At 47.9% G+C, this 13496-nt stretch overlaps 1 protein-coding gene across 1 annotated transcript; it reads left to right on the top strand.

The window, feature by feature from the left end:
* Positions 1–207: 207 nt before the first annotated feature.
* DBX1 (developing brain homeobox 1) lies at positions 208–3779 on the top strand. Its single transcript, XM_072866007.1, has 4 exons — positions 208–562; positions 1034–1135; positions 2815–3017; positions 3402–3779. The coding sequence occupies exons 1-4, from the start codon at positions 208–210 to the stop codon at positions 3777–3779; spliced, it is 1038 nt and encodes a 345-aa protein (XP_072722108.1).
* Positions 3780–13496: the final 9717 nt, after the last annotated feature.

The following is a 13496-nucleotide window of genomic DNA, read 5'->3' as shown; positions in this document are numbered from 1 at the left end:
CCCATTGTTGGGGCTGTCACTTGTGAAAGAGCCTCAGCGGGGCTGACCACTATAAAACCCATCGTCCAGGAGGAAGGGGCAGAGAGAACCCCGCCAGGCTTGCTAGCTGGATCTTTACGAAACGAGGGTGGCAAAGCAGAAAACAAAAGCAAACAAACAAACAAACAAGCCAGCGGCCCCAGCCCCGCTCCGCCGACGGCCCCTGCGATGATGTTCCCCAGCCTCATCGCTCCGCCGGCCGTCTACCCCAGCCTCCTGCGCCCGACTCCCACCCTCACCTTGCCTCAGTCGCTGCAGTCGGCTTTTTCCAGCCATTCCAGCTTCCTGGTGGAAGATTTGATCCGGATCAGCAGGCCCACCAGTTACCTGCCCAGGACTGCCCCCCCGCCCAGCATGTCCCCCCCAGCCTCGGCGGCCAGGACGGACTCGGGGACGCCGGAGCTCACCAGCTCCACCGCCGCCGCCGGCTCCAGGAGGATCCGTTCGCCGCAGGCTTCCAGCACCGACTCCACTTTCCTGAAGTTTGGGGTCAACGCCATCCTCTCCTCCGCCCCCCGCGCCGGTAAGCGGCCCGCTCCCGGCCCCCCGCCCCACGGCTCCGCAGCCCGCCGCCCGCAGGAGGGGGGCGGCGGGGGTGGGGGGAGAGGAGGGAGACGCTTTAGGAACGGGGGGAGGACCGAGCACCGAGCCGCAGAGCCCTCCGGCAGCGCTCCGATTTCGGGGCGAGGGGGAGCGCTGGCAGGCTGCCGGTCCCGCTCCGCCGCCCGCGGAGCGGCCGAGAGGAGCAGGGGGGCAGGGGCTCCCGCCGGCGGGGCTCCGGGCTGACCCCGGCCTCCGGGGTGCCGCTTTGCTGGCAAAACCACCGCAGCAAAGTCCCGCTTTTCCTATAATAGGTCCCGAGCTCGGCTTGGCTCTTTTTTGGGGAACGAAGTACCGCCTTGGTCCCCGGACCAAGTGACAGACCCGGCCGGGCCACCGGTCGAGTCCGAGCGGTGGTAACCCTTTGCTTCATTTCGTTTTATTTATTTACTAGAAACCTCCCCTGCCTTGCTTCAGAGCGTCCCTCCAAAGACTTTCTCCTTTCCGTACTTTGAAGGATCCTTCCAGCCCTTTATCAGATCTTCCTATTTCCCAGGTAGGTCTTTAAAAGTCCCCCTCTCCCCGGCGGACCCCTCCCCTCCCGCCCCGCTCCCGGCGCAGCCCGGTAACACTCCTCCGTGCCCCGGGGCTTACGCTCCGGTTCAGAAGTTGGAGGGAGTACCACATTCAAGCATCGGTCGCGCCAATTTGATGCCCGATTTAGCACAGGCAGTGACCGCCTGACGTTCCCTGCCCGCTCCCCCCGCTGATCGGCAAATTAGCCGGGATTGTCACGGTCCCCAGGCCAGGCGGGTCCCCCCTCCTCCCAGGCAGCCCGTCCCGCCCGGCGCCTTCCCCCGGGGCCGCGCCGCCGCTTTCAGCACCACGAGGGGAGCGGTCAGCTCCCGCCGCCGCCCGCGCTCCGCGCCCGCGCAGCCCCGGGACACGCTGCGCGCAGGCGGAGGGAGGCAGCCGCTCCCCGCCCCGTCCCGTCCCCCCCCAGTCTCTGGCGTTTACAGGCGGATCGAGCGTCCCGCGGGCACGGCCGGGACTTCCCTCCTCCACCTTCCCCGCGTACTAACCCGCCCCTCCTTCACCTCGGGTCTCCCACTTCATGGCTTCTCCTTTAGACCGTCGGCGGTATTCAAACGACACGGTCTCGGCGAGAAAGCAGGCTACGGGGATATGATTCTTACAGCGCTGAAGTGTTATGATGCGGAGAGAACAATTAAAAAAAAAAAAAACAAAACAGAAATCTAATTACACAAACAAGCTATTAATTTAAAAAGAAAACAGGGAAAGGGAGAGAGGAAAAAAAAATAACCCAAGCTCTTCCATTCATCCTCCGGATAATGGAATTTGCTTCCTTTCTCCAGCATGTGAATAGCCTAACAAAAACAACTTGAGCTTTATAAATAGCTTTTCATGTCCATTTAATGAAAATGATTTGGGGAAAGAGACGATTGTGCCATCAGTATTCTCCCGAGGAGCCTGGCATGCCGTTGTGTTTAGTTTGAAAGTGTAAATCTCTTTTGTTCCAGTAATATATGGCGTTAGCTGCTTGTCCTCAGTCTTTTTCTGTTAGTTCATTACTACACAATTACCATTCACGCTTCATTAGCATCTCTGTCTCTCTTGGGGAGGTTCCCCCCCCCCCCCTTTTTTTTTTTTTAAGGCGAAACTCTGCCCTTTTTATCATACCAATGCCATTGGGAACCAGGCAATGTGCTAATTAGCTGTTACTTTTCATGTCTTCGGATTGAATTCTCCAACTTTGGAGGGGGGGAGAGAAGAGATTAATATAAAAAGATGAATACTGATTGATCAAAACTGCATCTGAAGAGGAGCGGTTTTGTTCGGAATCAGAAAAGTCCTCATTTTCATCTCGAGCATAATAAAGCATCTGAAATGATAAAAGCGCCTGAAAAAAATCAAATGCTTCTGAGCGGCACGGAAAGCTTTTTTATTATACCTCTATCTTAGCCGGTACGCCTCGCTTTGCCTTTTCAGGCCGGAGACCTTTGAATCTCCCAACAAAACCGGCCACTATTGATCCATTTTACACGTTTGAGTTGATAGATCTAATCCCAGTGATCACGGGCTGAAAGGCGGGCGCTTAGTTAAGCCTAAAGCTCCTTTTCACGGCCCCAGGTTGATGGGTGCCCACCCGAAGGGCAGGGAGGGGGGCGGTGGGGGCCTGTCCCACTCTGCTCAGCACTGTGTGTCCCCCTGCAGCCACCTCCGCCGTGGTCCCCATCCCCGGCACCTTCTCCTGGCCACTGGCCGCCCGTGGCAAGCCCCGCCGTGGCATGCTGCGCCGCGCCGTTTTCTCTGACGTGCAGCGCAAGGCGCTGGAGAAGATGTTCCAGAAGCAGAAGTACATCAGCAAACCCGATCGGAAGAAGTTGGCGGCCAAGCTGGGCCTCAAGGACTCACAGGTGAGAAGGGGCGCAGGGTGGGGAGGGCAGAGGGGTGTGGGGAGCTGGGTCCCCCGCCCCCAGGGGCAGCTTGAGGGTAGGGGAGGAAAAGGGGATGGGAGCAGGGAGAACTGCTCACGACCTGGAGAAAGCCCCAGGCAAGCTACAGGGCTATGAGCATCAACGGAGGCAAGAGAGCGGCGCAACTCCCAGCTGGGTGAGTAGGACAGGATGGACCATGGCCTTATTGCCCCCCAACCCCTCTCCTAGGGTCCCCAAAGGTCAGGTTCTGTGGATCCTGTTAGCTTCGGTACGGCTACCGTTTTGAGGGTGCAACCAAAAGGCCTTTCCTGGTCCCTCTTTTACCAAGCTGTTTCATTTCTGTGTTGCTTCCCCCCACCTCAGGTGAAGATCTGGTTCCAGAACAGGAGGATGAAGTGGAGGAACTCCAAAGAAAGAGAGCTCCTCTCTTCTGGTGGCTGCAGAGAACAGACCCTACCCACCAAGTTCAACCCTCACCCAGACCTCAGTGACGTAGGCAAGAAATGTTCAGGAGAGGAGGAGGAGGAGGAGGAAGTTCCCCCCGTGTGCCCACCCAGCCCCCAGCATCCCTTAGCCTACCACCAGTCCCCAGAACATCTACACTTGAGGGACAGACTGGACTCCCAGATGTCTCCTTCTCCATCCCATTCTAGCAGCCCCAGCAAACCTTCAGACTTCTCAGACTCAGAGGAAGAGGATGATGAAGGGGAAGAGGAAGAGGAGGAGATAACAGTCTCTTAGATCACCCTGCCTGCCCCTTCCATCACATGGGGACATTGCAAAGATGTAAATAAAACAGAGTGCTATAAATTGAAGAGGTGATGTCCCACCCAGATGTCCACATGCTTCTCCAGTGCAGGTTCTTTATCACATAGCTGCAAGAGTTTCTACTTATAGATATTCCTTATTTCCCCCCCTCCCCCCACGTGGAGGTTTTCATATTCATAGCATCTGCTAACCTCTTCATAACTCTCTCTGCTTAACAATCAACATTTGCTCAATTAACTACCTTCTCCTGAAAGCATGCAACAGGCAGCTCCTTGCTTTATAGCAGGGAGAAAAGTATATCCTGTTGAGAGGGAAACTTTTGTCCCCTAGATAAGAAACAACAAAAAAATACAATATATATGCTGTGGCCATTTTCACTACCTTTCAAGTGAATTTCCAGCTACTATTAAGATTTCAAAACCCTGAAGACTAGTCTGATCCAGCAACCCTTTCTTCCAAAAATAAATAACTTTATTGAGGAACACAGACCAAACACTGTCTCCTTCCTCACCCCGAATAGCATGATAGTTGTGCAACAGACCCATTGAAATCCCTGGAATGACTTCTGAGGTATAACGTAAGTGTGCCTTGTGTAATGGAGACCTTCTATATTTATGTTTTTCATTTTAATTTATGCATCAATATTATATTGGAAGCACTGTCTAACCCACTTTTTTGCCCACAGGCCTGCGCTTATTTTCCACTTTGCTTCTGCTATCCATGATGTGGACAGAGGAAAGTGGATACGCCTCTTTGATTTTTGACTGAACTTTGCTGTCTTTGCACAGCTTATATGAACTGTACGCTATTTTGTACACTTACTCTGTATGGATGTTTTATACCAAGGTTATTGTGAATGAATATAACGATGGCTCAACAAGATTTCTCTCCTTTTTTTAATTAAATGATGGCTAAACTACAGAAAAATGTAGCTGTTTAATTGTGTAACTTATAAAGAAACACTTTTATTTTGTATTTTACTATGTACAGACTTTAAATATGTATATATAATAAAGTGAATGATTGCCAAATAAAAAAAAAGTAGATTTTCAAGTTTGATCATTCAGTAATACCTGGCTCTGGTTTATAGGTTGATGTAGGTTGTGTCTGGGGCCAAACAGGGAAATAAAAGAAAACTACCTTTTATCAACAGTATGGTGATTCAGTAAGAATTTATCAGCTTCAAATTAAATAACCTTATGGGAGTATCTACCTGCCTTTTAACTAGGGAGCAACTCAACCAAAGGATTAAAGATTTTTTGCAGTTAAAGTGAATACAGGTTCTCCCTCCTTGCATTTAACTGCAACTTAATTTCTGCTGATGTTACCCTGTGCTCCCCTCTAAAGCCCTTCTGACTCTCCTCCTTCCTTCCAGTTATTGCCCAGGTAGGTCAGGGGGTGGACACTTACCCTGCATTATCCTGCTAGGATACTACAGTTTGTAGACTGGGGACATGTAATTAGAATATTCTTATAGGGTAGAGAAACAGAACGGAAGAGAGAAACTTAAGACAACTCTTCAGCCTTAAGTCCAGGCCAGGATCACTTATACAATGCAAGGCTGTTGGGGTTTAGCCCCAGCCAGCGACTAAGCCCCAGGCAGCCGCTCACTCACTCCCCCACAGTGGGATGGGGGAGAGAATCAGAGGAGTAAAAGAGAGAAAACTCATGGGTTGAGATAAAGATAGTTTAAAAGGAAAAGCAAAAGCCGTGTACGCAGGCAAAGCAGAGCAAGGAAATTAATCCACTCCTTCCCATGGGCAGGCAGGTGTTCAGCCATCTCCAGAAAAGCAGGGCTCCATCACACGTAATGGTTACTTGGGAAGACAAACGCCATCACTCCGAATATCCCCCCCTTCTTTCTTCTTCCCCAGCTTTATATACTGAGCATGACGCCATATGGTATGGAACAGCCCTTTAGGCGGTTTGGATCAACTGTCCTGGCTGTGCCCCCTCCCAGCTTCTTCTGCACCTGGCAGAGCAGGGGAAGCTGAAAAGCCCTTGACCAGTGCAAACATTACTTAGCAACAACTAAAACATCTCTGTGTTATCGACACTGTTTTCAGCACAAATCCAAAACAGCCCCATACTAGCTACTATAAAGAAAATTAACTCTATCCCAGCCAAAATCAGCACAAAGGCACATCCATAACTACCTGCATATATTTTTAGATACAAACACACACTACAGAAATGTCAATGTTTTCCTCCTTGCACACAGGTAGCAGAGCTCTGCTGAAACAGAGATTTCATTACAAAATTAGCTTATTTTCTACTCCACAGACTCTGACTAATGCCCACCACTCACAACATGCCAAAACAAAAGAAATAAATGGGGCAGACATCACCTGAACACAACTATCCCTGCATGCTCCACTTCACTACGCTGCCACAGCCACGAGGAAAGGCATGGAAGGGAGAAGAGAATGATTCCAGCTGGAAGGGACCTACAACGATCATTTAGCCCACCTGCCTGACTACTTCAAGGCTGACCAAAAATTAAAACTTATTATTAAAGGACATTGTCCAAAAGCCCTCTAAACACTGCCAGGCATGGGGCATCGACCACCCCTCTAGGAAGCTTGTTTCAGGTCTCAGCTACTTTCCAATTAGGTAATTGGACACACCTAAGCTGGGACACATTATCACTTTAATCATCTTCTGCCCCTCTAACACCTTACAGCCATTAGCAATTGATAACATACACCTGAGACAGGGCAGAGAAAGGATAAGGCACATACTGTATTTATCCCACAAAACACAAAAGAAAGTGAAACAGCATGAAGGTTTGTTGGGTTTGGTGTTGTTTTTCTTTTTTTTTCAAAAAAAAAAAAAAGCTTTTCCAAAAGAAAAGCAGCACATCTCCCAGGCATACCTAAAAGGTCACACCAATGTGCGTTAAACAGCAACTGGCACAATCTACCTGAGTGCTCATCCAGGCTCAAATAAAAGAGCTCTTACGGGCATTATCACCAGTGTATATACTGCAGCATGTATTGTTATCCATCTATTGACTCTTTACGTGGTAGAGCACCCCATGACAATTATTCATCACTCAAATTTTACTAGTCCAGGAAGCATAAGACCACAGTTAAGTAACCCATAAAGACAGATCTAATTCAAAACATGTATTTTGTTTATAAATTTATAGGCTACTCTACTACAGGTACCATTGCATGTACCACAATACTCAAGAAAGGAGCATGTTCAAAACCAGAACAGGTATCATTGATACATAATCTCTCTCGATTCCGTATTCAACAGAAGCTATTAGTCATCTTACACCCTCTGCTCTTTCCCACTTGCCTGCATTTGGAGTGTTACCAAAAAATAATTATTTCAGACTATTTATTTCAGCATGAGTGCTATTACATCTTATTCTGCTATACAATAGACTGACTAAAGGAAAAAGAACCTGGAATTGCCATTTAACAGGGGAAAACCCTTACCTGAAATGTGACATTTATCAATCTCACTATTTTTTTAAAATTTCCTTTCCTCCTTTCAAGGTCTTTTCTTATGGCAAAAAGAACACTGTATGACCACCAAGCACAACTATTTGAGATTCAGGGATACCTTAATATGAAATTAAAGGGCTTTTTTTTTTTTTTTTTTTTTTTAACTTACCAACAGCTGCCAGACTGCATCTGTAGCTTGCAGGAAAGGAGTCTCCCTCTCAAAGGCTTCCATTTTATACTCTGGATGCTGAAGCCAGAGTTCACAGCTACCATGTGAAGCTCATGCTGAACAGCTGTGCCAAGGGAAGTCCTGCAGAAGCAGCTACCCTTTCTGAGGTCTCATGTCAGAGGCAGAAACTTATTCGCTTACCTCAAACGTGGAGAGATTCCAGTTGCTTTAGGAGGACCTGATGACACTTGGGTTTGTTCCTGGTGTGCAGGACACTGGGGGTTCAGCTTGGGTGTGTTTCTAGGAGCAAAATGTTTCATAATTTGCCGTTAACATAAGGAGTGTCAAAGGCCACCTCCCCCTGTTCCTTGAAGCTAGCTAATCTTGGTGAGGCTAATACAAAACTGCTGGCCCTGGATTTTATTTATCTATTTCGTTATTTATTTATGCAGCTCTCTGTATGCTTTGGAAAAGGAGGAAAGGTGTTAAGAAGCCCTTCCTGCCTCCATGGAGATGGAAAGATTTCCATATTGACTAGTAGCATCCACAGTTTTTGCAACTCTGGAACAAAGTAATTCTGTATGTCATGCACTCCCATAACAACTGCTGCTTTATGCTATTAAAGTGCTCTTTTTAAAGACCTAGTGGCCCAGAGAGGTCTTGTATGGCTAGTCTTCCTTCTCACAGCCAGGATGAAAATATCTGACACTGGGGAACGGGAAAGGCAGAGAGGGGGATTTATCTTTGGCGACTGTGAGCTCAAGGCAGCAAATTCTCAGTTATTTTATCCCTTAAGAAACCAGCTGGTTCAACATCTGTGCCTGATGTAACTCTGATCTCCCCCAGCGTGGGAGAGCGGCTTTTGGACAGAGGAAGAAAGGAAAATAAATCACTTTCTTAGGGAGTCTGTGCTGTTGTTACCTGCAGAGCTGTACAGCAGCATCCTCCGCCGGCAGCCCCGGAGCGCACCCGGGATGCATGGGGCCCTGCAGTGGCACCCCTCTGGTCCTCCTCCCCAGCTGAAAGGCTGCTCACTCAGCACCCCACACAACCTGGGGGAGCTGGAAGCGTTTTCACCTGTGCCACAGCCAGGGCAGACAAGGAAGGCAGCGTCCTGCACAGCCCCGTAGTGGGAGCACTGCACCAATACTGCTGTATGCCCATTGGAAAAACACTTATCCATATGTCTAGAAATCATCTAATAAGCCACGGATGGTAACGCTATATGCAGGAAAGCATGTTTATCCCATCTGTATGAAACGCTGTCTTTCCTAACGGCAGTAAGCAAAAAAATCCTCACCAGCCACCCCGCGTTTCAGTACCGCAGAGCTTGAGAACGTCACAGTTGAGCCAAAAAAAAGAAATGGAAAAAAAAATTGAATTGCCTCTTTTGAAGAACACCTGTCCTCCAGGAAAGTTTGAACATTACAATCATCTTAAAGAAACTGAGCCCAGGATGCAAGGCCATAGCTTCCAGAAGCCACTAGTGCAGGCTGAGGCTCATGGAAGGCAGGCAACCACCAGTGCTAAACCCCCATCCTAAGGAAAACCAGACTTCTTTGAAGAGACCCAAGCTCAGTCCTCAAAAACACAAATGGCACTTAAAAATCTTTGCCCAGGAAGTTTAAGGTAGAGTTTGACACAACAGCTATGGGCCCTACTATTGCCAAGAGGAACAAGGCAGGGTCGCACTGCTGGTTGTGCTTCCTCTTCTCCCCCCCAACCCACGCACATGCGTTGGCACATAGCTGGGCCCAAAGTGATCCGTTTGAAGAGCACAAAAGTGATCAGTTTGCTTGATTTGCTTTGATTTCAGCTGCTCTAGCACCTGGAACTGCTTACCACTGCGTCAGAAGTGCATGTGGCAGAAATGCTCAAGCAAGGATGGGAAAGAGGTGCAGAAGATCAACCTTTCTGCCAGCCCTTGTTATTAAATGATCTTAAATGTACATCTTTAGGGCTGTTGTATTTTTCAACCAGGATTGAACCTGATCTAAATAAAGAAAATCCTTCAAACTCCAAAAAACATATCAGCATCACTTTCCCAACTCACATGACAGGGATATAACACCAGGGAAAGCCCAGCAGAGTAGCCAGGACCTGACAGGAGTGCCTTTACTGAACATGCACAAGCACTAGGTGTGCTGCTTTCACTTAGTTTTACCTCCCTTGTAATCAGCAAAGGGTTAAAATACTTCATAGAACCTTAGAACAGCCCAGGTTGGAAGGGATCTGGAGAGATCCTCTGGTCCAACCTTTTGTGGGAAAGGGAGCCTAGATGAGAACTATTACCCTGTTCAATCACATCTTGATAAACCTCCAGCGATGGGGATTCTACCACGTCCCTGGAGAGGTTGTTCCAGTGAACAATTGTTCTCATTGTAAAAAAAAAAAAAAAAAAAAATGTATTTCTTATATTGAGATAAAAACCTCTCCTGGTGCAACTTGTACCCATTGCCCCTTGTCTTGCCGTGTGGCTCCCTGTGAAAAGACAGCCTCCATCCTCTTTGTAGCTGCCCTTTGTAGCTGCCCCTGGAATACTGTGATGAGATCCTCCCCGAGCCTTCTCTTGTCCGTAAGAAGAGACCAAACTGCTCCAGTCTTTCCTCACAGGGCAGGTGCCCCAGCCCTTTGACCATCTTTGTGGCCCTCCTTTGGACCCTTTCCAGTCTGTTCACATCATTTTTTGATCGTGGGGACCAGACCTGGACACAGTACTCCAGGTGTGGCCTGACAAGTGCTGAGTAGAGTGGGATGCTCGCATCTCTTATCTCTGTTAGTAATGCCCCTGGGGATGCAGCCCAGGGTCCGATTTGCCTTCATTGCGCTGCTGACTCATGTTCAGCTTGTTGTCCAGGACCTCCCCATCCCTTCTGCTAGCCCGCTCTTCCAGCCTGCCCAGGTCTCTCTGTAAGACGGCTCTCTTTTCTGATGTGTCCACCTCACCACCCAGTTTAGTGTCATCACTTGGTGAGGGTGCGTTCAATCCCATCATCCAGAAGATGTTGAACACCATGGGACCCAGTATCGATCCCTGGAGGACTCCACTTGTGACAGGCTGCCAGCCTGAGTAAAACCTATGGACTACCACCCTCTGAGTGTCGCTTGTTAGCCAATTTCCTAACTGATCACCCAACCAATCTGTATTTTGCCAGTTTGTCCAGGAGAGGGCTGTGGGAAACAGTGTCAAACGCTTTGCTAAAGTCCAGGTAAACAGCAGCTACTGTGCTCCCCATGTAGACAGAGTACGTTATTTTGTTGTAGAAGGTGATCGTGTAAGTCTGGCATGATTTGCCTTTGGTCTTGTTGCACCGCTGTGCAGAAATAGATTGATTTAACAGTCACGACTGATGGGGGGAGCAGGCAGAGAGCGGGAAGCTGAAAACAGTGGAATAACATTGCCAGAAATACTGTTGTGGAGGAGGCTAAGTGGCTCACACAGACCTGAGCTTACGAGGTTGATCCTCCCTCCCAGGGCTTGGGCTTTGCGTCCCAACATCTATTTTGCACTGGGTGGTGCTGGTTCATCATGATCCCAGTAAGAAAGGCACTCGGATTCAGTGAGGTATCAAAGTGCTATGTATTAGAGCTAACACTGAAAGATGAGAATAGCATAGGTAATCGTATGTCCCTTGAGATGGTGGGAACCCCAAGTGGTGTAGCATCGAAGGGGCCTCCAATCCACACACAGCATGCTGGTCACACCCCATCCATAGGTGTGGTCATTCGAGCTATTACAGGATTTTTTTCTTACAAGAAAACAACTCTATTCATCATTTCTGCTGTCAAACAGAAAGGATGTACTCATGAGAGCATCTTGCTGCACAGTTAGATAAAGGCAAGAACACCCAGGTGGCTTACTCCCCGGTACCCAGCAGGAGCTGCCTGCAGGCTCCTCTGTTAGAATGAGCTGGCTGAGTTTATCCTGTGGACAAGGGATTTGTCCAGCACAACACAGGCCTGAAGACCAGGCAAGTCTCACAGCATAGGGCAGCACAGCACAGGCCTGGACACACTCAGGTTAACCGTTACGTGGATCACCACCAACTCCTTGATGTACAATGGTCTTTCAGTCAGGATTACTACAAGATCTCACTGGAAGCACAACCTCCTCCCATCTGCCTGTGGATCCCATCTTATGTCAAGGTCCTTCAGACCTCCTAATTGCCCAGCCCCACACGGGTGAACTTCTTACAGGAGCAGGGGGAGGAATTACCCAAGCTTAGCCAGAGCATGGTCTCCATCCCCTGTAACTGGCTCAGTCTCCTTGGAGTCTCCAGCAAAGGAGCAAATCAAAAGTATCTGTTTATCTGAGCAACCTGGTCTAGTTGAAGATGTCCCTGCTCATTAAAGGGGATTTGGACTAGATGACCTTTAAAGGTCCCTTCTAACCCAAACCATTCTATGATCAAGGAAGGAGAGAGAAACACGGATTTCTTTGTGTGGCTAAGCACACGGAGATGTCGATGGGGAAGTATTTGCCTACAGTCAGTCTGTTGCCATTGGCAGAGAGAGGAGTTGCCCTCAGCTGCTGTGCTCCGCTCTAACCCCCAAAGGCCTTCTCCTGATAAACAAGGAGGGGGTGAGAATGACTGTGGGCTTATAGGGTCCATGGGCAGCTGCTCCCCTCCTGCCAACATACTGCAAATGTGTCCTATGAAAAGCAACCTCATATGGGTCCTCCCTGTGCCAAGTGGGGACTATAAACTGTGGAGCAGAGAGAACTGGACTGATTGTCCACATTAAAAGCTAAAGTCCAATGAAGAATAGATGTCTCCACACCATGAGTGACTACTTCAAGACACTAGTGGAAAAGGCCAGTGGAAAGTGAAGGGTGTAAGTACGTCACAGGCTGTGGACTGAGTTCGTAAAATGGCTCCAGGGAATTTCCCTTTCCATTGCAGAAAGGAAGTCAGCACTGATCCTATAGCACTGAGAAATGATGAGGTGGATCCAGGAAGGATATAATGTAAGAATGAAATAGGATGTTGGAAACGGAAAAGCAGGGCAATAAAGGTTAAAGAGAAGATGAGGTAAAGGAAAAAAAAAAGTGAAGATGAGTGTACGAGACAGAGCGCACAGAGCAGAGAAGAACAAGAACATGGGGAAGGGATGGGGCAGCCAAAAAAGGGAAGAAAGGGAAGAGCAGCTCCTGAGAGATATTAAGCATTTTGGTGCCAGTCCAGCATTGATTCAAACACTGTCCAAGATCAGGGCTGGAGCATTTTCCAGGGCCAATTCTAAAACATGCAATTCTGTGAATCAAAGGAAGTTTACAGAACACAGAAAAATCTGCTCGAGCATGTCCAAAACTATTCTGTCTCTGGAAAATTGCTGTGGAGGGACAGATGAAGACCACATTACGGAAGTTCAGCTCTGAGTTACAGTTTGCACTGCTGCGTTATTAAAAGAAAAGTGAAGACTATTTTTAGATTAAACTAACTTGAATGCAGATCATCAATTTTCAACAGAATTTCTTCTCTTTCAAAACTTTTTCTTTGATATAGGTGAATCTGTCCTACCAACATTAATAGTTCAAATGACTGAGTAGAGGACAAGATAACTACAAGGAACTGTCAAAAAAGCAGAAATATGAATAGAAAATAGTCTCCAGGAAAAAAATTACTACTGGTGAGAATTATCGCTTACACTTTAAGTGCAGAGGTTTTTGGATTTATCCTTTCTGAAAAGAGAGGACTTTTTTTCTGAGCATTTATTTGAAAGAAAGAATAGATCCCTACATGTTCTTACTGACCAACACAAATTTATTACTGTATAATCACAGTGTCTCTATCAAATGGGTGAAGAGGAAATTGTAACAATGTGTGGAACCGAATTGCTTAATGCTCTGAAGTTTCCTTCCTTTAAATCAATTCCCTGGAGATGAGAATGAAAATAGTTTGAGACCTACCAGAGCAAGTAAAGACCTGTAGATGGCCTCATACTTATGCTGGGGCACACACATAATCTAGAGCCTGCCTTGGAAATCAAAGTGGTGCCAACAATACTCTGCCTTTGCAAAGTTACCAGAAAAATTCTGTCATGTTTTTTCTGCAAATGAAA

This window comes from Ciconia boyciana, chromosome 6 (genome assembly GCF_034638445.1).
Source record: "Ciconia boyciana chromosome 6, ASM3463844v1, whole genome shotgun sequence".
In the NCBI taxonomy this organism is placed as follows: Eukaryota; Metazoa; Chordata; class Aves; order Ciconiiformes; family Ciconiidae; genus Ciconia; species Ciconia boyciana.
This window is presented reverse-complemented; position numbering and strand designations above follow the sequence as displayed.

Coding starts and splice junctions, on each gene's coding strand:
- DBX1 (XM_072866007.1), top strand. CDS start 208: ATGATGTTCCCCAGCCTCATCGCTCCGCCGGCCGTCTACCCCAGCCTC. Junction 563..1,033: donor CTCCTCCGCCCCCCGCGCCG/GTAAGCGGCCCG, acceptor TTTATTTACTAG/AAACCTCCCCTGCCTTGCTT. Junction 1,136..2,814: donor CAGATCTTCCTATTTCCCAG/GTAGGTCTTTAA, acceptor GTCCCCCTGCAG/CCACCTCCGCCGTGGTCCCC.